The sequence below is a fragment of the Carcharhinus amblyrhynchos genome, chromosome 21 (genome assembly GCF_965287045.1).
Source record: "Carcharhinus amblyrhynchos chromosome 21, sCarAmb.v2.hapA, whole genome shotgun sequence".
Taxonomy (NCBI): Eukaryota; Metazoa; Chordata; class Chondrichthyes; order Carcharhiniformes; family Carcharhinidae; genus Carcharhinus; species Carcharhinus amblyrhynchos.
The window spans coordinates 4,124,019-4,150,998 of NC_137344.1; the positions used below are offsets into that span (position 1 = coordinate 4,124,019).

The 26,980-nt window shown below is 41.6% G+C and overlaps 1 protein-coding gene across 5 annotated transcripts in view; it reads left to right on the forward strand.

The window, feature by feature from the left end:
- The window catches only part of LOC145356537 (uncharacterized), a 112,869-nt gene that overhangs the window by 3,343 nt on the left and 82,546 nt on the right, over positions 1 to 26,980 (forward strand). For 3 of the 5 annotated variants that reach the window (XM_080209287.1, XM_080209286.1, XM_080209288.1), the window contains exons 3-9: positions 2,358 to 2,735; positions 5,505 to 5,738; positions 15,274 to 15,636; positions 20,658 to 21,394; positions 23,216 to 23,347; positions 23,572 to 23,769; positions 25,238 to 25,378. In XM_080209287.1, coding sequence (XP_080065413.1) covers positions 2,358 to 2,735; positions 5,505 to 5,738; positions 15,274 to 15,636; positions 20,658 to 21,394; positions 23,216 to 23,347; positions 23,572 to 23,769; positions 25,238 to 25,378 — 2,183 coding nt within the window. Of the gene's footprint in view, positions 1 to 2,357; positions 2,736 to 5,504; positions 5,739 to 9,746; positions 9,871 to 15,273; positions 15,637 to 20,657; positions 21,395 to 23,215; positions 23,348 to 23,571; positions 23,770 to 25,237; positions 25,379 to 26,980 lie in introns of those variants that run through there. The other 2 variants (XM_080209289.1, XM_080209290.1) reach the window with 2 other exon arrangements.

Sequence of the window (26,980 nt, forward strand, 5' to 3'; positions counted from 1 at the left end):
TGGTAGAGGCAGGAACCCCTCACAACATTTAAGAAGCATTTAGATGAACACTTGAAACGCCATAGCATACAAAACTATGGGCCAAGAGCTGGAACATAGGATTAAAATCAATAGGTGCTTGATGGCCAGCGCAGACATAATGGGCCGAATGGCCACTTTCTATCCTGTAAGATACTATGATGCTACATGACTCTGTTTGGTGAGAAATAGCACTGGCAATGTCCCTAATGCTCCCCCAGTGTTCACATTTAAGATTGATGCACAGATGGAAAAAGACTCTTGAAACTATCACCTGCTGAAGGGGTCATTGTATTTGGGATAGAATCGTAGAAAAACTACAGCACAAACAGGCCCTTCGGCCCACAAGTTACGCCAATCATATCTCTACCTATTAGGCTTACCTATAACCCTCAATCCTATTAAGTCCCATGTACTCATCCAGAAGTCTCTTAAAAGACCCCAACAAATTTGCCTCCACCACCACCGATGGCAGCCGATTCCACTCACCCACCACCCTCTGAGTGAAAAACTTACCCGTGACATCTCCTCTGTACCTACTCCCCAGCACCTTAAACCTGTGTCCTCTTGTGGCAGCCATTTCAGCCCTGGGAAAAAGTCTCTGAGAATCCACCTGATCAATACCTCTCAGCATCTTATACACCTCTATCAGGTCCCCTCTCATCCTTCATCTCTCCAAGGAGAAAAGACCGAGCTCTCTCAACAGGTCCTCATAAGGCATGACACCCAATCCAGGTAACGTCCTTGTAAATCTCCTCTGCACCCTTTCAATGGCTTCCACATCCTTCCTGTAATGAGGCGACCAGAACTGAGCACAGTACTTCAAGTGGGGTCTGACCAGGGTCTTATACAACTGCAGCATTATCTGCTGACTGCTAAACTCAGTTCCTCAATTGATGAAGGCCAGTACACTATATGCCTTTTTAACCAGATCCTCTACCTGCGAAGCCAATTTGAGAGTTCTTTGAACCCGGATCCCAAGATCCTTCTGATCTTCCGCATTGCTAAGAGTCTTACCCTTAATATTATATTCCTTCATCCCATTAGACCTGCCAAAATGGTCAGTGGATAGGCATATGAATAACATTGGAATAGTTTAGGTTAGAGGGTCATTAGATTGGTTCCACTGGTTGGCGCAACATCGAGGGCCGAAGGGCCTGTACTGCGCTGTTACGTTCTATGTTCTAAAATGTACCACTACACACACTTCCGGGGTGAAGCCCACCTGCCAGTTCTCTGCCCAGTCTTGCATCCTATCTGTGTCACGCTGCAACTTCTGACATCCCTCTAAACAATCCACAACACCTCCGACCTTTGTGTCATCAGCAAACTTTATAAAAATCACAAACAGCAAGGATCCCAGAACAGATCCCTGGGACGCTCCACTAGTGACCGACCTCCATGCAGAAAAAGACCCATCTACAACCACTCTCTGCCTTCTGTGGGCAAGCCAGTTCTGGATCCACAAAGCAACGTCCCCTTGGATCCCATGCCTCCTCACTTTCTCAATAAGCTTTGCATGGGGACTTTATCGAACGCCTTGCTGAAGTCCACATAAACCACATCCACTGCTCTTCCTTCGTCAGTGTGTTTAGTTACATTTTCAAAACACTCAAGCAGGCTCGTAAGGCACGATCTGCCTTTAACAAAGCCATGCTGACTACTTTTGATCATACTATACTTCTCTAAATGTTCATAAATCCTGTCTCTCAGGATCTTTTCCATCAACTTACCAACCACTGAGGTTGGACTCACCAGTCGATAATTTCCTGAGCTATCTCTATTCCCTTTCTTGAATATAGAAACCACATCCGCAATCCTCCGGAACCTCTCCCGTCTCCATCATTGACGCGAATATCATCGCCAGAGGCTCTGCAGTCTCTTCCCTCACCTCCCACAGCAACCTGGGATACATCCCATCCGGTCCCGGGATGGAAAAGAAATATATATTCTGAAAATAAAAGAGTAATGTGCAATACAAGGGAAATCAAAATTTCACAATACAGATTTAATATGAAATGGGGACTATTATAAAGTTCGATATTTTGCTGTTTACAGATATGAGGAATTATCCAGGGTACTATTCATGGAAGTGGTTTTTGGGAAGTCAGAGCCTGATGTGATTTTTCAATGGCATTGATCACGGTCATAATGTATCGTGGAAGATAATCAAACTCTTTACTCAAGGAAGGGATAAGAAAATGGGCTGTGTTTGTTGTTTTTCCTTCTTTTATTGTTAGACATTGATTTCCCATACTCTGGTGAGAACTTTTAGACTGATATTTTTAAATTGGGTGTTGCTTCAATTCTTTCTGAAGAGAAATCTTTCTTTTACATAGGGGATAAAATAGAGATATTGAAAGATGAATTTCTGGAGCTTTTCCGCCCTTACCGTGCAGGCATCTCTTTAAGAAGGTTGCAAAAGATTTATAAAAAAAGATATCGGAAGGATTTGGAAGCATCAGACTACAAATTCCCGACAATACAAGCCATGGTAGAATCGATGAGTGACATTCTGTATCTAGTACCCACCACAAAAGGATTTACTGTCAAGGCCAAAGCTCAAAAACCACGGAAGAGAAGCCCTCTCATTCCAGAAACGTCTTTTGGATTTTCTAAAGCTCGGTCTTTGATTGAGGGAGAAACTGACAATCATTGCCAAACAGAAGCACCATCCTCTATGTCACAGATACTACGTCCAAATCCCTCATCGGCAGGTAATGAAATCTAGATTGATGTCTTCTGATGTATAAAATATTAAATGAGTGGAACTGATTTGTATAGTGCCTTCTTACACCCTCAAGATATCCTAATGTGCTTCTTGACCAGTGAATTACTTTTGAAGTGCAGTTGGTGTTATTAACTAGGCAAATGCAACAATCAGTTAATCCATTATTTGTGATGTGCATGTGGAATGAAGGTTAGGTTAGGAAAACTTCCTGCTCTTTGAAAAGTGCCTCTGACTCTTGCATTGCTCCCCTGTGATTTTCCCACTTTGAGCTCTGCATTTGTGTCATGCTGCTATCAGCTCATGGTAGGTTACCTCATGGTAGGTTCTTGCTATCTCTTAATGGGGTCAAGAAAAGGACAGCATTTGGCACAGAATCTGAAATTAGTCAATGACCAGCATATTTTGGAGTCTCGGTGAGCATGTCTGAGAAGTGGATGGGTTGAAAAATCTGGTGGGATGGTGGTGTGGCACATCCCTTGCCTTGATTGCCACTGTGCCACCCTTCTAAAGGACATTAGTGAATCAGATGGTTTCTGAAACAATGGTTTTGTGGCTAACAATTTTTTAACTCCAGGTTTTTTTTATTGAATTCAAATTTCACCATTGGCTATGGTGGGAGTTGAGCCTGGGTCCCCAGAGGATTGCTTTGGGTTACTGGCTTACTAGGTCAGTGACAATACTACTGTGCCACTGGCAGTGACACAAGATGTGGTGAACCTCCCCTAAAAGAGATGATACAGGGCTTTTGCCAGATCTCCAGCCAGCAGGTGAAATTTCCATCATCTACACAAGATTCCATCCATTAGACAGCATCTGTGGAAAGAAACAGTTAAAGTTTCAGGTTAATAATGACTCTTCAGAACAGAGGAAAGATAAAATAACAGATTGAACAACTGAAAATGGGGAGGAAGAAGCAAAGGAAAGACTGGTGACTGGATAGGGGCAGGGCAGAGTAAATGATGAAAGGTTTTGTCGTAGTTGTAAAGTAAAGAACAGAAGATCTGTCGAGGTGGGCTGTGAATGGCTAGATGGCAGCTGTCCAAATGCAAAATGGAGTAAAGGAAGAAACGAGAAAACAAATACATAAAAAAAAACAAGATAAAGGCAGAGATTATGGTCTAAAATTATTGACTTCAGCGTTGAAACTAATAGGGTGTAGCGTGCCAAGCTGTAACTTGAGGTACTACCCTCGAGTTTGCTGTGGCAGACCATGGACAGAGAGATCAGAGTGAAAACAAGATGGACAAGAAACAGAAGGCCTAAAATCATGCTTATTGACTGAACTGAGATTTTCCATGAAGAGGTCACCCAGCCTTGATTTGGTGTCCCCAGTGTGGAGACCACATCATGAGCAGTAGATATGGTGCACTACATTGCAAAAAGTACAAGAAAATCAGTGTTTCATTTCCAGCGTTTTCTGTTTTTATTTCAAATTTCTAGCAATATTTTGCTCTTATATTTTTATTCTGGATGTGGTTAATAATGTGATGATGACTAGATAATCTATTTTTGTGGTGTTGATTGAGGAATAGATGTTGCCCAGGGATAATTTTTAAAAAAAATGCTGGAATAGCTCAGCAGGTCTGGCAGCATCTGTGGGGCGAGAAGCAGGGTTAGAATTTTGAGTCCAATATCACTACTTCGGAACTGGATAACTCTCCTGCTTGATTTGATCTGATTTATCATTGTCATATGTGTTGGGATAAAGTAAAAAGTATTGTTTATTGTGCACTATACCGATATAGCATATCGAACATTGATTACATTGGGAAGAAGGAAAGGAGAGGGTGCCGAATGTAGAGTTACAGTCATAGCTAGGGTGCAAAGAAAGATCAGCTTAATATATGGTAGGTCCATTCTAAAGTCTGATGGCTGCAGGGAAGAAGCTGTTCTTGAGTTGGTTGGTACATGATCTCAGACTTTTGTATGTTTTCCCTCACAGAATGAAGCTTGGGTGGGGGAGGGATATTCTGTTTTGACTGGCAGTTCTATAGCCAACATCTTCACAAAATGAGACTTAATATGTTTCTGTTTGTTCACCGAATCTATTCTGGACAGTTACTGCTATAACGTCTTTCAGCCAAACTGTAAATAGAAGAGCAAACCTAACCTGATGTTACAGCCCAGAATTCAAAATGACCAGTAGTCCACCTACCCACCTGTCAATTGGTAGGGAAACATCCACTCTATTTGTGACATGAAATCCATAAAAGCAATGGCCTTTTTACAATTATATTACGGCTAGTAGATCATATATTTACAACCTTATTGTTAGCTTGCTGCATTAGTAGCAGGTTGTTATTCTGATGGAAGATGAAAGGCTTCCAGTCAATGTCAGAATGGTTCATGTCTTTGGATGACTTCTGGAGACTAGGTAATGGTAACTCACCTGGTAAAGTGGAATACATCTGAACCAGTTTCAGCCTTGTGGTAGAGGGCTTGGTGTTCTGACGGTGTGGAGTTATCAAAGCTGTGATTGGCATAATTGAATTGCTTTAGTTCTGTTGATCTAACTGTGGGGTATATGACTTCTGTGGTTACTGTACTTTTATGAAGATAAATTGGTTCTTCTTGGTTGTAGAATAATTCTTGGTGGTTTTGGAATAAACATTATGCAGCTTTGAACTGACTTCACAAAATAAGTGAGAGAGATGAAAACTTCACAGCTCCATTTACATAGATCAGTAAGTATATTTTTGTAGTCCTTTTCCACAATGTAATTGTAACGAAAGAGTTTTAACATGTCTTCTGCCAGGTTTTGATGTCTGGGTGCTTATGGAGGAAATTTCAAATCTGATTAAAGATAACCCCGTTGGCATTCCAATCCGCCTAATAACGAAAATGTACAAGAAGATTTATCAGCGGTCCTTGAATCCGAATGCGTATGGATTTAGATCTGTTCGGCGCATACTTCACCATATGAAACATAGAGTATTCTGTCAACACTCAGGAATGTACAGCCTAGTTTTTGACACGGAAATTGCAGCAGGTATGATTCAATAAGTAGAAGAAACAATGTGTTCTCTTATTAAGTTTGAAGGCACCTTTAGAACAGTGATCTGAAGATAGAAGGAAACAAGGATAAAATATTGAGTAACTTTTCTTTTCCCCCAAATGCTATACCTGAAAATGGAAACAAACACTTTTATTGCCAGTTTCGTTCAGTAGCATAATTAAATTACATTTACATAAAGCAGTCTTTTTGTGTAGTACAATTGGGATGAATTTGTGTCCAATTTCTTTTCCCAGTATTCCATGTCCCTGCCTCTAGCATTGCTGGTTCCAGTTGTATTTTAGTGAGTTACCCAATGGTGGCTGGCTACACTTTCATCATAAGAATCATAGAATGATGCAGCATTCATAGAATCCTACAGTGCAGAAGGAGGCCATTTGGCCCATTGAGTTTGCACTGACCGCAATCCCACCCAGGCCCTATCCCCACAACCCAATGCATTTACCGTAGCTAGTCCCCCTGTCGCTAAAGGGGCAATTTAGCACGACCAATCCACTTAACCCGCACATCTTTGGACTGTGGGGAAAAAACCAGAGCACCCAGAGGAAACCCACGCAGACACGGGGAGAACATGCAAGTTCCACACAGGCGGTCACCCAAGCTGGGAATCGAACCCGGGTCCCTGGCACTGTGAGGCAGCAGTGCTAACCGTTGTGTGCCACAGCTTCAACCCTATTGTGCCTATGTCAATTCTGCAAGCTCCCCAGTTAGTCTCATTTCCCGCCCTCTCCCCAAAGCTTTGTAGCTTTTTCCTTTCGGGTATTTATTTTTGAATATGCTTCCAAGATCTCCCAGGCAGTGCATCCCAAATAATGACTTGCTGTGCAAACAATTTTTTTTCCTTTGGGTTCTTTGTTCAGTTACCTTCCATCTACCCTTTGGCTACTGATAACAATTTCTCCTTATCTATCCAAACCCTTCATGATTTTGAATCAAATCTCCTCTTGCTTTTGTCTCCTCCTAAGGAGAATAACTCCCAAAATCTCCGCATGGAAGACTCCTGGGGTTGCTCTAAAGCATCGAGGAAGCTTCAGTGTTGAATCTGCAGGAGCAAGTTGATACGTAGGGTATCAGCTTATTTATAGCTAACTTTAAACAAAATGGTACAACAACTTGTATTTATGTAGTGCCTTTAACTGAGTAAATCATTCCGGGGAAGAGGGGTGTTATCAAATGAAGTTTGATACTGAGCCACACAGGGAACTAACAGGACAGGCAATCAAAAGCTTGGTTAAGGAGGTAGGTTTGAAGGAGCACCTTAAGAGGGCAGGAGAGATGGGGAACTTCTGGAGTGTAATTTCAGAGCTTAGCCGAGATAGCTAAAGACACAGCTATCAGCATAGGGGCTATTTAAATCAGGGTGCACTTGATTAGAGTTCCCAGGGTTTTGGGTTCCATAGCATTTAACATTGGGCTGAGGAGGAGTAGGCTGCTACCTTGTAGATACAGATTTAAATAACAAACAATTAGTTATTGAGAAATGTAAATAGAATTGGACACAAGTTATCCAATGTCTCATTTTAGCAATGCACCCAAAAATATACAAATATGCCAAGTTTCACTTTTGATCTTTCAGAATCTTGTGGAATCCACCTGCAATAAGTGTTCTAAAGTTAGGGGAAGGGGTTTAGAGCATTAGAACATAAGGATGTAAATTTTAAAATCAAAGCATTACTGTACCAGGAACCAACAACAGGTTGTGAATCTGTGGAATTCCCTGCCCAGTGAGGCTACCTCATTGAATGTTTTTAAGGCAGGGATAGATAAATTTTTGAACATTAAAGTAATTAAGAGTTATGGTGGAGCTGAGTCCACGAAAAGATTAGACATGATCTTATTGAATGGCGGAGTAGGCTCGAGGGGCCAGATGGCCTAGTCCTGCACCTCGTGCTTATGTTCTTATGTAGGTCAGTGATTGCAGAAAGAAGCATAGAAATCATAGAAACCCTACAATGCAGAAGGAGGCCGTTCGGCCCATCAAGTCTGCAGTAATCCCACCCAGGCCCTGCCTCCGTATCCCTACATATTTACCCGTTAATCCCTCTAACCTATGCATCTCACGACTCTTAAGGGGCAATTTTAACATGGCCAATCAACCCAACCCGCACATCTTTGGACTGTGTGGGGAAACTGGAGCACCTGGAGGAAACCCACGCAGACATGAGGAGAATGTGCAAACTCCACACGGACAGTGACGCACTGTCTGTCGTGGGGGAATGATGGGTGTTTAGCGATGGGCAAGGTGCTGGCAGCAATTTTGGGTGAACTCAAGTTTTTGGATTGTAGAAGTGAGGGTGACCAAGAAAGTATTGGAATAATTTGAGCCCGGACGTGACACACACTTGGATGGGGGTTCCAGCAGCAGTGAGCTGGGGCTGGACAAATAAGTGATATTGCCTATGTGGAAGTTTTGGTGATGTTGAGGTTACAGAGGTGGAAGCACAGCTCAGGGACTTGACTCTTTGTTGAAATGTGGTTTAAATTGTCGCTAAGCAATGACTGAGGTATTTTGCTTCTGGACTTTGGATAATGCAGAGTTTTGATATAAAATGATAAGACTGCATATTTGAACTAACTTTAGAACACTTATTGCAGATGGATTCTACAGGATTCTGAGAGATCAAAAGTGAAACTTGGCATATTTGTATATTTTTGGGTGCATTGCTAAATGAGACATTGGATAACTTGTGTCCAATTCCATTTACATTTCTCAGTAACTAATTGTTAGTTATTTAAATCTGTATCTACAAGGTAGCAGCCTACTCAGCAGACTTGGCTTGAGAGCATTGTCATGTGATTTATGAGAAACCAATCACGTCACACTGCACTTCAGTCCAAAGGGAAAATGAAAATAAAGTGAGAATTGTACTGATTCATTGTTCAGGGCTTAAGATGAGGTCCATAGTCTTTGTTTCAAGTGAATTCAGTATTTTAGTATTTGAAGGAATTTAAGAAATAACATTTCTGTAACAAAATAACCCTCCAGCCCTGAACTTGAGGTTATGTTGATCTTATCAGTCTGGCTTGCAGCATTAAAGTAGGCTTACATTAACACTGCAATCAAGTTACTGTGAAAATCCCCTAGTTGCCACGCTCCGGCGCCTGTTCGGGTACACTGAGGGAGAATTTAGCACGGCCAGTGCATCTAACCAGCTCACCTTTCAGACTGTGGGAGGAAACCGGAACACCTACTGGAAATGCATAAAGACATGGGGAGAACACACTGGAAATGTATTGTGTGGGCATTACTGCTCAGGTATTTTTGTTTTGAGGATGTGGGTTAATTAGCTATGGACTTTTACATTCTCCATTAGTACACGAATCTTCCCACAGGATCTACAAATAGCCCCAAGCTATTTAACCACAGGTATGAACATTATGTTATATATGTAAATCAGCTGGGAGTACATTAGCACAGTGGTAATAATACTGAATTCCAAAGCCTGGTCTAATGATCTGGAGGCACAGGTTAAAATCAGTGAGCAAATTTAAATTCCAGTAATTAAATAAACCTGGAATAAAAAGCTGATGAAACTGCCAGATTGTCTTAAAAGTAATTATTTAGGGAGAGAAATCTGATAATTTTAGCCAGTCTCTGATGAGAGCAGTTTGTATTCAAGAGAGTGGATTAGTATCATCCTAAAGGTAATTACAGATGGGAAATAAATGCTGGATTTGCCAGTAACAGCCACGTCCTGTGAAAAGTATTTTTAAAGTATTGCCTTTATTTTAAATTTCCATCCCAATTGTGGTGATTTATAATTTGTACTATTATCCTTTATACCTTAACATTTTCGTAAGTGTCTCTCTCTGCCTGTGTAATACTAGGCCAATATAAATTGTTTTGGAAAACAAAGTACTTTTAGAACTGTGTTTTTACATTGCTCTTCCTTTCAATTCCTGATGTCTGCTAAGTTTCAGTTTCATTTCGTCATCACATCGTGCTTTTCATTGGCTGAGAGGTATGTAGCTGTTGCAACACAAGGGAAGAGGCATAGGGTATATTAAAGGGAGGAAGCAGCAGAACACTGACTGGGATGTCTGCTGTTTCACCTCAGCTGCTGAGCACAGTCAAATCTCCTGATTGAATTTGTGCTTCAGTTGTATGGTAAGCAAGGACTATCTTTGATAGTAAACACTGTCCTCCTGATGATTTTTATAGGCATTGATGTCTTGGTGATTTTAGTAAACACTATTCTCTTGGTAAATTTGGTAAACACTGTTCTATTAAAGTATTGTGGTTGTGCCTTTTTGATTGCATTAATATTTTAATTTTCCCGCTGGCAGTCTAATGAACAGGTTTACTTGAGTTTTGTGGTTATAGTAATAAAAATATTTCCTCTTGACTGTCACTGTAAAGGGTATTTCTAAACACAGCTGTGCAAGGTAAAGGGTTTCTGTTTGTTATCTCCTGCTGCAGTTCATAATTTTTCAGTCTTGTGCACAGCATAGACTGGGTGTCAAGTGACCCCATTCTATAGCGTTTAACCGATGTACCTCTAGAATCAGCTGTGTGAGAGCAGGGAATGACTTCATAATTTCCCTTTCCATCTTTTCCTGTGGGAATTCCGGATCTCCTTACAGGGGCACAACTCTGAGATTACCGCTCGAGATTAATCGTTTGTTGTGCATGTGTGTGTGTGTGTGTGTGTGAGAGAGAGAGAGCCGGGGGGGGGGTGGGGGGGGGGGGGGCGCGGTGCGTTGATTCTTTAGTTTGAACCACAACACTATCATTTCCAGAAGAGGAGTTTTTCCAAACCTTTGCAGTTAATCATTGGCAGTACCTAGTAGCAAATTAAAAGTTTGGTGTTTAAATAAACATAGAATTGCGAAACATTGTTATAATATTGCGAAACATCTCTTATAAATATGGATGAAATTTATGAATGCAATTGTATTTTTTTGCCATACTTTCAAGAGCTGAAAATAGCCTTGATGCTTAAAGCAACATGTTGTAAATAACAGGTACATGTAATAAGTTACAGCAATCAAGGGATTGCAAGAGTTTATAGAATATATAACTAGAATAAATTAGAGAATGGGCAGTTATTTGAGAGTACGGGTATCTTGCCGTGTAATTTTTGTAATCAAATCTTAATGTTTTCACAGTGAGTATCCTTCTTGAACCGCCTTGATAATTTTCTAAATCAAGTTTCCTGCTAGTCTTGCTCAGGATGAGTCAGCCATTTCAGGATACGAATGTTGATTTCAGTCAAATCCAAGTTATTGACTTGCTGAAAAGTCTTGGGCTATGAGGGTTATGGCTGTAGCATCATGGGATCTGAAGTTCTAATAGAACTTATCAGGGAACCCCAAGGTCTTGAAAAACCAGGATAGATCCTAGCATCTGTTGTGAGAAAGAGGATCTTGGAGAAGTGGAGAGGGAAGTCGTAGTCTAATGTTTATCAACGAATGAAAGGCATTTTGAGATTGGCAGAGAGTGAGTCATCGGATGTAACAGTAGTGAGTTTCAGAGGGTTGGGGGGGAATGCCAGAGGAGGTGGTAGATTTGGACTCAACTTGGAGATTTTGGGTTTCTGGGATCCGTCTGACTGTATTAGAGTATTTTTTACCATTCGGTTCTTTATTTCTAATCAAAAAAGCCAATTCAAATGAAGTCCAATCATGGCTCTCATATGAGGGACGAACCAGATCGAAGTTGAAAGGCAGAGATGGCTATGAAAAACTGTATCCAGTAAAGCCTCGGTTTGACCACATTAGCTATCCTGATCCTTTATTCTATTCTTGCTTAGGCAACCCATGATTGCAGGTATCAGCACACCCCAAATGCAATGTGCTGGAAGGGAATCCAGTCAAAGGAGACCCAAACTGCCCACCTCAGACTATCACATGCAACCTTTCCCATAATCCCTTTAGTGTTTGCTTCAGCTCCCAGATCTCCTCCTCATCAGAAAACACTCTCTATATTTTCCTGTCCTATAATATTTTAAGAATAATTTTCCTGCCAGATACAGTAACACAATGACTGAAATACTCTTTAGCATTCAGAAGCCTGACATAAATTCAAATTGCACCATTTGGCAAGTTTAAATTCAGTTAATTAAATTAATGTGGGGAGGCAAAAGCTGAGGGATAACCTAACCAAGGTATTTATAATTATGAAAGCTTTTGATGGAGTGACTTTAGAGAGAGTGTTTCCTCTTATGGGAACAAGCGTGTCCTAAAGGTCAACAAGCTAAGATGGTTGCAAAGAAATCTAATAGTGAATTCAGAAAAAAACTTTTCCATCCAGGAAATGGTTGAAGCAAATGGCAAGATACTTTTCAGAGGAATCTAAACAAGCTTTTGAGAGAGAAGGAATAGTGGGCTGCAATGGTAGAGTTAGATGAAGAAAGATGGATGAAGTTTTGAGTGGAGCATAAACATGAATGTGGACTGGTAAGACTGAATAGTCTGTTTCTATGCAATAAATCCAATACAATAAATCCTATACAATAAGCCTTTAAAATTCAAGTTCCAGTTTCTTTCAAGCCTCTTAGAAAAAAATAAAGCAAGTGTTGAATGTTCAGAGAGATTGGGGGACACACTTAACTCCTATTGTTTCGCTGATTGCAAGCTGGGAACTTTCTCATTATGCTCTTTCTCAAAATCTGCAGCTGTGGCTGAGTTCCCTAATTATTGAAGTAGAAATATCCAGCACAAGCCACCACTTTTGAAGCTCTGGACTCAATGTAATTCAAGTATTAAAAGACAGTATATTGTGGTAAAATACGATTTTTGAATTTTTAAAAGCTTATTTATAAATCTTAATTTGGACATGATCATTTTGATTAATGGGTTAGAATCACAGAATCCTACAATGCAGAAAGAGGCCATTTGGCCCATCAAGTCTGCACCAACCACAATCCCATCCAGACCCTACCCCCATATCCCTACGTATTTTACCCACTAATCCCTCTAAGCTACGCATCCCAGGACACTAAGGGACAATTTTAGTGTGGCCAATCAACCTAACCCGCACATCTTTGGACTGTGTGAGGAAACCCACACAGACACGAGGAGAATGTGCAAACTCCACACAGACAGTGACCCAAGCCGGGAATCGAACCCAGGTCCCTGGAGCCGTGAAGCAGCAGTGCTAACCACTGTGCTACTGTATCGTTATCTCCAGCAATCTGTTCCAACTTACCAAATCTCACAAACATTTCATCAAGTTTCCTGTGCTTTGTTCAGATGTAGAAAATCTCATGATAACAGCTTCTGGCCACTTCACGTGTGCATCAATTATGGCTAATAACAGTTCACCCTCAAACCGGCCAGCAAAATCTACAAATCGTTGCCATTGCAATTTAGGCCACTCCTAAGAGTGTAAAGGAGACAACAGTGATGTTTTTCTTATTGGTGCACAGGATTGACACTGTCCCATGTTTTCTTGGGAGAAAAGGGAGTGCAATGACTTGATCTTGGGTTCGGCCATAGCTTGGCACAATATCAAGGGCCGAAGGGCCTGTACTGTGCTGTACTGTTCTATGTTCTTCAGTCTGAGTCTCCAAACCTGGCCACCAAAAATAACTAAATGCTAATCCCTTCATCCAGAACATACCAGGATGTCCTTCATGTAGTTGTTCAAGAACTCTTCCACACAGACTAGCAGCGACAATCTCTCAGATTCCCCACAATAGACACCTTGGACGGTCAACTGAAGCTTTCTTGACACACATGGTTTTAAACCAGGATGTGTACGATGTGTTCCAGATATCATTCCTTTCAACGTCACATCCATCACCTTCCCAATCACAGGATCATTTCTGGTCTATCTCTGAACTTGAAAATCTGTCACAGGCAAATGATCCACTAGTGATAATGATTACTAGCAAAACTAATTGGTGACATCTACTCAGCAGGTAAAGGTAAGCATGATAACACATCAGCATTAGCCTGGCACTCTGATTAATGATATAAAGTATCATAAGAGTGTGCAGACAAGATCAGTGACCATCTCTGCAATCAGCTAGCAGTCAATGTAGGGTCTTAATAAGGCCCAAAAATACTAGTTCAGAGTTGGTGATCAGTAATGTGAAATGACAGCTATATTAATGATGATGCAACATTGGTACACTGAAAATTATACCCAATGCTCCTTTTTCTAGCTGACCATAGTTAGATTCAGTGCTAGTCAGAGCACATAAAACAAAAGCTATTGGTCGTTCATCTCCCAAAGATATAAATGTGAAACTACTGCCCTCACTCCATTAGGTGAAGCATTGCAAGGAAGCAGTAATGGTAGCTTCCAATTAAAATGAACCAATACTTCAGATTTCTGCAAAACATCTTTGACATCCTTGCACGCCTTCTACATTCTGTTGTCCAGTCCCATGACTATTTCACACACAATACATTAGCTGCATTATTGTGTAATGTTACGGTTGAGGTTAGAAATTCCTAAGTGTTTCATGAATTCTGCCTGGATCATAAGTTTTGCATTTTGGATTTGGCTAGGATAAGCATAAGATGTTTCACTTCAGGATGGTTCAAGTGACCCACAAAGTTTATTTAAGAATATAGTTAACATGTATAGTAAGAAAATTAGCAAAAACTTTTATCAGTTACAAACAAAAAACAGATAATGTATAACCCTTAACAAAGATATCTACAATGCTCTAATCAAACCAACTCCATAGACTAAAGACCATAATCCTGCACAGACTAATGCTCACGTGAAATTGGAAATTGAGTCCTTTGGTTGGAGAATTAAAAACTTTCAGTCTTGATTCATTCAGAACAGATTGAAGTCAGAATAGCTGTCCAGAACATCCGGGACTTCAGGCAAACTACTAACAGATTCTTTCCCACAGGAAGGCAAAACCTTGCTTTAAGATCACCAGCAGAATTTCCAAATAAAATAGGGAGAGAGAGACTTCTGTTCAACTTGCTACCCCTGTTAAAACCCAACTGCTTCTCAGAAGTGAAAACGAAACCTTAAACTCACTGAGAAAAAAATCCTGAACAAAATCACTTAACCTTCCTGCTAACAATGCAGGACCATAAAACTAATCCCAGAGTAAACACAGCAACCCCATTTAAACCACCTAAGTAGCAACAAGAGGACTCATCGTAGTCAGCAACATACTGACATCTTTTGAGTGACTTATTTTGTTTTTTAACAAAGTGTGATGTATTTCTATATGATTTTTCCATGATAATGTTGGTATGAAGGTCAGCGGGGATGTGCTTATATGCAAAATTATGAATAATGATTTCTGTCCTATTTGGACAAATCCAATCTGTGTAAGCAGTGTTTGAGCAAATCATGTGGAATGTTGCTACTCCCATAACTTTGAAGTGGTTTATACCTAATGACTGCAATTCCTTTGCGGGTGCCGTGTTAGACGTGCATTCTTGATTACTGTTGGTCACCTAACTCCTGTTTGCCTCCAGTTTGCACTGATGCTTTGGAACAAATGCATAAAATTAGCACAGTTACTTTTTCAGAACTTCTGTTTTTTTTGCACTAAAATTGTATAAAATTGACCCCATTGTTTTTCTGTAGCCAAACACATGGAGAAAATCCGTGGTGAGATACTGGCCCTCTTCTCAACTGACGTGAATGCCATTCCTGAAACAAAAATAGCCGAAGAGTACAAGAAGAAATACGGGCGTTATATAAGAGCAAAATCTTATGGTTTCAAGACCTTAAAAAAGCTAATCAAATCTATGGATGATGTGCTGGAAGTGGTCCCCATGCAAGGACAAAACTGTATCAAACTCAAGTCCACACAAGCAAAAACAGGAGAGAACAAAGCTCAAGAATCAAAGCCAGCTACAACACCATTTGTGCCCATGTCAAGTATGGAAATTGTGAACAAGAACCTTTCAACGTCTTATCTCCTTCCAAATCCTCCACAGCCACAAGGTATTTGAATTTTCAAATCACTGATATAGATTAAAATTATCCCATGTCAAACTAGAATAACATGCAGTTGTTCAGATCTCCCTTCCATAAACCGTGTTGACTAGTGAGTTTTCAGGTGTCCTATTACCATGTCTGTAACATGCTCCACACAGAACCCCCTCTGACCTTCATCTGTCCCCTTCAACATATTTTCCTCTTCTTTTATCCTTTCAGGAAGTCATCCCTTGGCCTCCTTTTTTTTTCTGATAAAAGAGCACTAACCTATCAATCATTTCCTAATGTATACCTATGCATTCTTGTCTACTTGCCCTTGAATTCTATTCTACCTCAACTACTACTTGTGATACAGTGATTAGTTTCTTGAGTCAGAAGCTCCATCAGGCTGCATCAATCTTCTCGAGAAAAGGTCCCTGGCCTGTGGATATAACCTCACAGGCTTGGCATCATTTGAGTAAATCCCTATGATTCTATGCCCTTTTATAAAATACAAAGACTGAGGGCATGATTTCCTCTGCAGATTTCTAAGCCTGGTTGTCAGACCGAAATTTGGACCTGAAGTCCTCGTGTATGGGAGATACATCACTGGTTGTGACTTTCTGCTGGGCAGCCCATTAAGGGTTAGAGGGTGGGCTTGCTGTTCGGTTAAGGACAGCGGATGTGCTCTCAATGCTGGAGGGCCAATCAGAGGCATTGCAGCTGGAGGAGGAGCACTGGAAGGTAAGTAAGGGAGAGGTGTCCACTCGCCAATATTTCAAAATTTAAAATAATAAATAACTTTTGCAACCAGGCCATTGCACCAAGAGGGAGGTCCACTACCAGGCTGTTTGTGACTGTTCAGGCAGTCAGGGAAGGCCTCTAGGCCTCCAAGTAATCCTGGCTTGCCAGTTCATCATTGGGAAGCCATCTCCAAATAGGTAAGCTGGTCTCTTTTAATTGTCCTTGGGCTGTTAACAACCCCTCGTCCTGCCTTCACAAAAATGATGTGGGGATGCCGGCATTGGACTGGGGTAAACACAGTCTCACAACACCAAGTTAAAGTCCAACAGGTTTATTTTGTAGCAAAATCCATTAGCTTAAGATTCGCATTCCGACCATTATTTTGTAAATTGCGTTTGTGTCTTTATGTGCCTTGTTTGTGAACCGAACTCCCACTTACCTGACGAAGGAGCAGCAAGCGCTCAGAAAGCTAGTGGATTTTGCTACCAAATAAACCTGTTGGACTTTAACCCGGTGTTGTGAGACTTCTTACTCCACAAAAATGGCCAGGGATGGAACCAGCAACCAACATACAAGCGAGTAATGCTATACTTAGCAGCAGCCTTCCTCTCATGGAACCTAAATATCAAGCCTCAGAACTGTACACACGACTCCCACCTATGATCCATTCAAAGTACTATGTAATAGCTTCTCTGCTTTTCAACTTAATCCCTCTAAAAATGAGTGTGTAGTGATTTGTTAGGCTTTTTTATGGCTTTATTTACCTGCATTGCATCTTTTGGTGATAATTGGAGATTTTATGGTGCAGTGGGTAGATCCCTGCCTCTCAGCCAGAAGCTCTTTGAATTCCACTCTAGGACTTTAGAGAAGGTGAGTTCATAATACGGCCAGACAGGCTCAGCATCAGTCTGCAAATCCTTCCAACACATGCCAGTGGCAGGCGGTAAGAATGGGAGAGATTCCTGGTTAGCCATGCGGTGGGGTCTCAGCATGCATGAAAAAGATGCATGTTGCTACTCTCTTAGACCTCCTTTTGCATCTTTATCCCATTTATATCCTTACTTTAGGTATCAGCTGTGGTTCAATTGATCAAGTTCTCTCAGCTCTGAGTAACAAGATCAAGTCCCACCTCTGGACTTGAGCACAAAAATTGCACAACTGTTTTGAAGAAGATCAGGGGCATCGTCCTCTTTCGGTCAATATTTATCCTTATATCAATGACACAAAACAAATGACCTGATCATTATCAAATTGCTAATTGTGGGAGCTAGCAGCGTTCAAATTGGCTTCCACATTTCCTAAGTTTCAACAGTGATCACATTCCCAAAAGTTAATAATTGTGTCTGAAGTACTTTGAGACATCAGGTGGTTGTAAAAGGTACTGTATGGGTATAAGTTCTTCTTGCTTTTCCAAGGACTATTTGACCATCTCATTTTTCCTACCAAGGTGTTACTTCCTCAACACATCTTTATGGTGAAGTTCATTTGCCAACTGCTTATTCATCGTTCATGTATTTTATCATAGTCATCCTCATTAAGTACACTTACCAATTTGTGTCATCCACAAATTTTGTAGTTATGTTTAGAATTCCTGAGGTGAAATGGTTCAGGTGAGAAGTACACAACAGTGGTCCCAGAATCAGCCAATGGAGGGCCATCACTATCCACCATTTGCCAATCCAAGTAACTAAAGTTATTGATAAGTTAACACTTTATTAAATATTAGGTTCACAACTAAATGAGATTTTAAAGGTTTTCTAAAAACTGATTTCCTCCTTTATTTTCTTGACACTCTGACTTTTAATCAGATTTACTTCCTTGAATGTCATCAGCCCATGGCATGTTACACCCCCAATGCCCATGGTATTGTGTTCATGTGTACATGCCAATAAGTTATTGATGATAGAGGATGCTCCAGTTAATCCTCTCCGTGTAACTGTATTCCTCCAGAGGAAACACAGCAGCAGTGGAAATTTTTCCTGATTCTTTATTCATCAGTAGATCCAAGTCAGTCAGGCACGTTGCATTGCCGCATCAGTTGACCAAGTCTAGTATGAACCCTTTACCTAGTAAACAGATTCATTCAGCTGGAGACTAGTGTTTGGCAATTTACTTAATATTATTGACCTACATTAAGCTTATTTATTTATTTGTCGTAAGTAGGCTTACATTCACATTGCAATGAAGGTACTGTGAAAATCCCCTAGTTACCTCACTGCGGCTTGTGTACGGGTACCCTGAAGGAGAATTTAGCATGGCCTGTTCGCCTAACCAGCACATCCTTGGACTGTGGGAGAAAAGCAGAGCACCAGGAGGAAACCCATGCAGACACAGGGAGAACATGCAGATTCCACACCGACAGTGACCCAAGCTGGGAATCCAACCCGGGTCCCTGGCACTGAGAGGCAGCAGTGCTAACCGCTGTGCCACACGTAAAATGGCCATAACTAAACATGTAGGGTCGGTGATCAGGCAAGTTGATCTCCCTGGCTAGGGTAGAGTCAATCATCAAGGTAACCATGTTCTAACGAATGGTCACCCAGATTTGAAACATTAGCTCTATTCTCTCTCCACAGATGCTGTCAGACCTGCTGACATTTTCTAGCATCTTCTGTTTTTTGTTTCATTTATGAGAGATTAGCTGGGAGTTGTTCTCCCTGGAAGAAAAGGTTGAGAGGAGATTTAATAAGAGTATTCACAATCATAAGGAGGTTGGACAGTCATAGAATCGTAGAATCCTACAGTGCAGAAAGAGGCCTTCGGCCCATCGAGTCTGCAACAAACACAATTCCACCCAGGCCCTACCCCCATATCCCTACATATTATACACACTAATCCCTCTAACCTACACATCCCTGGACACTAAGGGACAATTTCTTAGCATGGCCAATCAACCTAACCCACACATCTTTGGACTGTGGAAGGAAACTGGAGTACCCGGAGAAAACCCACACAGACACGAGGAGAACATGCAAACTCCCAAGTAGATCGGAAGATACTGGTGCAGGGGGAGATAAACACAGGACAGCAAAATAAGGTGATTGGCAAAAGAACAAATGGCAATATGAAGGAAAACCTTTTTATGCAGCAAGTTGTTAGGATCTGGAATCCTCTGTGAGGGAGTGTGGTGAAGGTAGGTCCAATCAATGTTTGTAAAAGGAAATTGGATAAGCACCTGAACAGAAAAGAATGTACAGGGTTGCTGGGAAAGGGCAGGGGAGTGAGATCAACTAGATTGCTCTGGTAGAAAGCCAGTACAGATAGGTTGAATGGTCTTCCTACCATGCTGTAACCCCCATTCGATAATTCCATGAGAGCAGAGCTGATGGATCAATAAGATTTGATGCAGATTAGGATATCGATGAGTTTGGAGGCACTGAGGGAGGCCAGCTGAGAGTGTTAAAATGATCAGTCGAATAGAGGTAACAAAGGCAGGAGTGAGAGGTTCAGTAGAAGAGGAGAAAAAAACAAACAGTCCTGAAACGCATCCTTCTTGAAAAGAACACAACTTTAATCAATTCTGTCTACCTTACTTTTTTTTTATCTTTGTTAGACATAAATGTAAAGTTGAAATACATTAATTTTCTTAAACCAGATATTCATTCTGATAGCTCGGCACGGTCTAAACCATCAAAATAATATGCTTTTACTGAATAGACCTGTGGGATGCAATTTTTGAAAAACTTTTCCAAACATTTAGTCTGTTGAATTATGGTGAGATTAATGAACTTGGATGAGTGTGGTTAAGATGCAATGTGTTCAAGTCTTTTGTATCTTTGACGATATGATTGAAAGCTGGCAGCAGAATCCACAAAGCCATTATGGCTTGTTTCAACTTTTGATTTATTTTGCCACCTCAGGAGAATGTTTTTCTCTTTCTCCCCCACCCCACCTCTGCCCAACCCTTTTGCTATCCTCACTTTCTTTCTTTCCTTGAATGAAATGTAGCAACATAGAAAATGGAAGCACGGGTAGACCATTTGGCCCTTTGAGCCTGCTCTGCCATTCATTTTGATCATGGCTGTTCATCAAATTCAACACCCTGATCTCCTCCTTTTCCCCACATCGCTCGATCCCTTTAGTCCCAAGAGCTATATCTAATTTCTTCTTGAAGTCGGACAGCGTTTTGGCCTCCACTACTTTCTGTGGTAGTGAATTCCATAGTGCTTGTTCTTTGATGATCATTTATAAAGAAGAAACATTAACCAGTGCCTTTAGGTGAAAGTTGAATCTCAGTATTATGATGTTTGATGAACTGCGGGGAAATATGCCAAAATCTAATGTTTTTTCCCCTCATTTGTCAGCAATATGCAGAACTGCAGGTACAATGCATGGGCAGAATATAACACCACAAAATGGCATCCTCTATGGCCCACCATTAATACCTTCACCATTCATCTTTGGAGCAGGACCCACAGCACCACAAGTAACATTTGGTAATCCAGAACGCCAAACAGCCTCTCCAGCGCTGTCGACGACATCTTTGGAGGATGATACTGAGAAAAGTGGGGCCAGGGCAAAACAGAGAGGTTGCCAAAAGGAGGAAACATCCACAAAAGATCCTGTGCCTGCACCCTACTTGACCCACCCTGCACCATCGGGTTTGGCAAATTGGGTAATGCAACCAGCTGACTCCAGTGCATTTAATCAAAATCTCAACGCTTGGGTAAAGCCAGGACACTATTCAGCCTCCCCCGCCCAACGCTCAGCCTCCCCTGCACAACGCCCATTTTCCCCCGCGCTGTCAGCAGCGTCATCAGAAGACTTTCCTGCTTTGGACATTAAAATATCAAAAGAGGAGCTGAAAAAACTGAAAGAGGAAGAACTGAAGAAGAGAAGAATGCAGGACAGATTCCCCCAAAATTACTTCCCACGCGTAAGGGAGGAACATAGCTCAGCCATGCAGGCAATGGACACATCAGTCCCAAGTATGCTGGTGTACCATGGGAGTAAACCCTTCAGTTTGGAAGATGTGAACCAGCGGATTGATGAGTTTATTCGCGCTCTTGCTGCTGAAGGAGAACACGTCACTGAAGTGAAGGTACGTGGAAATAACTGATAGAAAGGATTCTTTGAACCATAAATTTGCCTAGTGATATGAGAAGAGCTTTTTTTAATAGACACAGACACACATGCACAAGAACATAAGGTAAGAAATGTTGTCATAGTCCCAGATGATCATAGGCACTGATCGATTTGATTTAACCCAAGGGTCACCACACCTTAGGCGAAAAGCAAGGTTAAGAAGGGGCCTTCATGAATTACCTCAGTTGGTATGGGTATTGGACCCATCCTGTTGGCGTTGCTTAGCATCACGAACCAGCCATCTGAGCTAAACTGACCGAACATAAGATCTATGGGTAGGTGTAGGTCATGTGGCCTCTCAAACCTCCTCTCCCATTCAATATGATCATGGTTAAACTTCTACATTAGTGCTTTGTTCTGGCACTTTCAGCATTTCTCTTGCCTCTTTTAGTGCCTAAAATTCTTATTGACATCGGTCTTAAATATACTGATAGGATCCCTACAGTGCAAAAGGGGGCCATTCAGCCTATTGGGTCTGCACTGACTCTTCAACAGAGCACCTTACCAAGGCCCACTTCTACAACCCCATGTATTTAACCTGCTAATCCCCTTAACTGATACATCTTGGGACATTAAAGGGTAATTTAGTATGGCCAGTCCATCTGACCACCATATCTTTGGACTGTGGGAGGAAACTGAAGCACCCAGAGGAAACTCACGCAGACATGGAGAGAAAGTGCAAACTTCACACAGACAGTGACCCAAGCCAGGAATTGTACCCGGGTCCCAGGCACTGTGAGGCAGCAGTGCTAACCATTGTGCCACTTCATCCACCAGGCAGTCCTTTGGGGTAGAGAATTCCTCAGAATACAGATGCTTTTCATGTTACTTTACGTTACCACAGAATACTGGGAAAATAAGATCATAAGACATAGGCGCAGAATTAGGTCACTCACCCCTTCGAGTCTGTTCCACTATTCAATCATGGCTGATATTTTTTCTCATCCCCATTCTCCTGCCTTTTCCCCATAACCCCTGATTCCCTTATTAAGCAAGAATCTATCTATCTCTGTCTTAAAAGCACTCAATGACCTGGCCTCCACAGCCTTCTGCGACATAGAGTTCACCACTCTCTGGCTGAAAAAAATCCTCCTCATCTCTGTTTTAAAGGATTGTCTCTTTAGCCTGAGGTTGTGTCCTCTGATTCTAATTTTTCCTACTAGTGGAAACGTCCTCTCCACTTCCACTCTATCCAGTCCTCGCAGTAGAGTCCTCAACCATTCCTCATACAAGACTATACTCGTGGTAATTTGGGATAGAGAAACTACTCAAGTACTAATCATGTTTATACATGTTTTTCCCCTGTTTGTGAGTGTATATGTGCTGTTTCTCTTCCCCACTTCTCAGATGTGTCTTTCTGCACCATTCAGACATCACTGTGCGAATCAAAACAAATTGAGGAATCTTCAGTTGGGAATAGCTTCTGCAGACAAGAGATCTGTTATATGGCCTTGTGTGTTCACATACTGCTTCTATTCGTAAAAGTAAAAGAAAAAAATAGACAAAAGTACATTTCACGCATATACAGGTGTAACTTTATTAAAGCTTTTGAAATAAACTGGAGGCAAACACCAGCATTTTTATTTAGCAAATAAAGCCTGAATTATAGAACCGCAGCAATTGCAACTAAAAGTTTGTGTTCTCCCCATCTTCCTTTCTTTCTTTTCTGTCTGACATGCTGTCTTGGTCATGCTCTCTCCTCTGTCTCGGTCATTCTCCCCACCCCACTTCCCATTTCTCTTTCTCTCCTCCTTTCACTCTTTCTCTCTGCATACAGGTGTTGAATAGAGTTTGTAATCACTTCAGGATACAAAAGTTGAAAGACATTGGCATCTGGCAACCTGCCAGACAGCTCCCTGCGATTCAGGAGCTTCGTCGGACGCAGCGAGAAGTCACTGTTTTCATTGAAGTAAGTGATGGGTTGACCATTCTGGTCTGGTGTTCCAGTGGGTGGGATTTCTGCTCTTCCCCACTGTCTCGCTTTTCCTCCAGCATAGACCTAAATACCAACTACCAAACGTCGTCATTCATGCCTTTTTACAGCTGTGATACTGCTTCTCTTCTGTCCTAATGTACGACAAGGTGCCTTCTTTAAATGAAGCAAATTAATGCTTTCTAATGACATATTTTCAGGCATTTGAAAGTATCCGGAGTGTCTGTACTCTATATGAGCTGAACCAGTGCTTGGCAGCGTTGAAGAACAAGCAGAACTTTGAAGATCTGAAACTTGGCCCTTTATGCAAGCAACCCCTTGTACACAGGTTGTTCAAAGTGCCCCATTCACTGAAGGATGAGGATATTTTTGAAATTGAGACAGTGGATATTTTACAGGTACAGTCTGTGGCATGTTTAATTGGTATGAAACTGCATACTGTCTGCCATCTGATTCTTCTGAAGGGGCAGCCCTCGGAAAGCTCACGCTACTAAATAAACCTATTGGACTCTAACCTGGGTTATATTTACAGTGAGATTAGTTTTATTCATTGAGAACCAAAGAAATCAAGTTTTCCGGTTTGTTTTTTAATGTTTTCTCACAACTTACCAAATGTATAAACTTTAAGACTTGTCAGGTGAATCCTTTTGCTGATGGTTACTGTAGAAGCTGGGTAAAAGTTTACTTTGATGAGGTAAAGTTTTAGTAAGAGCTGAACCCTTGGTTCTTTTATTCTGGACCATGTGTTAGTTGACACCAAGAGAGTAGGCGGTTAATTTGCTTACAGACTCCCTCCAGTGTTGTTATCTTTCTGGCTACATTCAGCCTCACCTGCACAACATTCAGCCTTCCCTGCATTTTCAACAGTGTCTTCAGAAGACTTTGCTGCTTCGGACACCAAAATATCAAAAAAAGGTTTATTTATTAGTCACAAGTAAAGCTTACATTAACACCACAATGAAGTTACTGTGAAATTCCCCAAGTTGCCACACTTTGGCACCTGTTCAGGTCAGTGCACCTAACCAGCATGTCAGACTGTGGGAGGGAACCAGAGCACCCAGAGGAAACCCATGCAGGCACAAGGAGAACCTGCAAACCATAAACAGACAGTGACCCAAGCTGGGAATTGAACCCAGTCCCTAGCACTGTGAGTAGTGCCATTGTGCTGATAAAGCTGAAAGAGGAAGAGTTAAAGAAGAGAAGATCGAGAGACCAGTTTCCCCCACGTTGCATGGGAATTTATTCACGTTGCTCCCTTCTTTCCTCCAACTGTCATTGCTGTTTTGGACAGGGAGACACGCAAAGTTCCATCCATCCCTCCTCTAGCTGAGCTTAGCTCACTAAGTGGCACTGTGGTTAGTACTGCTGCCTCACAGTGCCGGGGCTTGGGTCACTGTCTGTGTGTAATCTGCATGTTCTTCCTGTGTCTGCTTGGGTTTCCTCTGGGTGCTCTAGTTTCCTCCCACTGTCTGAAAGGTGTGCTGACTAGGTGCGTTGGCTATGCTAAATTCTCCCTCAGTGTACAGAATAGGCGACGGGGGAATATTCACAGTAACCTAAATGTGGTGTTACTGTAAGCCTGCTTGTGACACTCATAAATAAAATAAAAAATAATATTAACACACATCAGGGATTGTGTAGCATATGTGTTATAATTTCTAGCTTTGCCCACGTCAGTTTTTAATGCTTCCTGCTATGTCCTTGAAGAGCAGAGAATGTGATGGTGTTAAAATCTGCATATAAACTTTCAGAATCCCTCGCTTGTCAAAGGTTGGTTCCTTTATGTTCACTGTATTTATTGTTCTTATAATTGTCATTGTCGTTACAAATACTTGCAGACATTCATGGGTTACTTTTCCCCATCAGAGTCTCCAGCAGTACAGAAGAAATAACAGATCACAAAAAATAGATTTGGCCGATTTCATAAAACACTTAGCAGAACAATATCATTGTGATTCGCCGTACGAGCTTGGAATAAGAATTACTAGCATTGGACTTCTAGTATCAGTAAGTTGTTTTTATTTTATTTTGATAGATCATTTTCATTTCAACCACTAATATATTATCATATTTACCCTTTCTCAGTGTTTTGTCTGTATACCGTGCAGGAAACAATACTTTTCACTGTACGTTAATACATGTGACAATAATAAATCAAATTTTCCCATTCCACCTATCTCACCTCCACTTTCTGCATATCTTTCTATTCCCTCTCATGCTGTATTGTCCAACTGTTTTTCGGACGTTCCATGTTATCTTGGAATATTCTGACACTTAGGGCCCGATTTTACCACTTTCATTCTAAGTGCTGAATCTAAGGGCAATTCAGATCAGATTTGGAAATCTACTTCTGTGCACCCCCATACCCACACAACCTGAAAAAAAATCGCGAGTCTGAATCGCACTGTGGGCGGGGCTTCTTGCGCCCGAAACGATCGGAGCTCTGAACTGCGCATGCGCAGTTAGAAAAAAATGTGAAAATTACGCCTTTGTCACATCACTCCTGGGCTGCAGAAAGCGGATGAAGCGGCCCAAGAGCAAAAAGTGGGAGCAATGGTTCCCACAACACAGCTTTCCCCCTTATGCACCCACCCCCACAACATAATGTTGCTGCCCCCCCCCCCCCCCCCCCCCCCAGTATATATCACAGCCAAGTACTTTGACAGTTTCACAGATTAAGTGCACGTGCACTATTATAGCTGTGGAGTCCCTTCTGTCTGCTTCCTGTACTCGCAAAATCTACCCTTGTACATATCCAAGCCCTTAATGAAGTTGAGTACTGAAACATATACAAATAACCGTTGCTTGAAAGGTTGCACAATTGAACCTTTGCAATTGTGTTTAGCAACAGCCAACTTGCAGTAAATTCTAAGAGCTGCATTTTCAAGTTTAGAATTTGGGAAATGGTAATAAGATAATTTCTACTTCTTCTGAACTTGCTGGTGTAGGGGAGAAAAAACAACATTCATGGCATTTGTAACAGGAATGATCAGCACTAGAAATGTGATGGGATAGAATTCAGCCCCCCATCCCACCCCACCAACTGATAATGACCGGGCCTTCCTCCCTCCTCCCATCCACCAGAAGTACATCAGCGCTCTGAACTGCGCATGGGCAGTTAGAAAAAAATTTTGAAAATTGCGCCTCTGTCACATCGCTCCCGGGCCGCAGAAAGCGGATATGGATCCTCACTACGAGAGGACACAGGTTTAAGGTGCTGGGGAGTAGGTACAGAGAAGATGCCAGGGGTAAGTTTTTCACTCAGAGGGTGGTGGGTGAATGGAATCGGCTGCAGTTGGTGGTGGTGGAGGCAAATTCGATAGGGTCTTTTAAGAGACTTCTGGATGAGTACGTGGGACTTAATAGGATCGAGGGTTATAGGTAAGCCTAGTAGGTAGTGATGTGATTGGCGCAACTTGTGGGCCAAAGGGCCTGTTCTGTAGTTTTTCTGTGTTCTATGTCCCCGTTACTGGGAGCAGATCTGTGAACAGGGCACAGTGCAAGTTAGTACCTGCACTGTCAGCTGTACATTGGGTTTGTTGCTGAGAGGTGGGAAGCAAAGGGAGATACAGTCATTGAAAGTGAAGAAAAGGAATGAATAAATAGTTT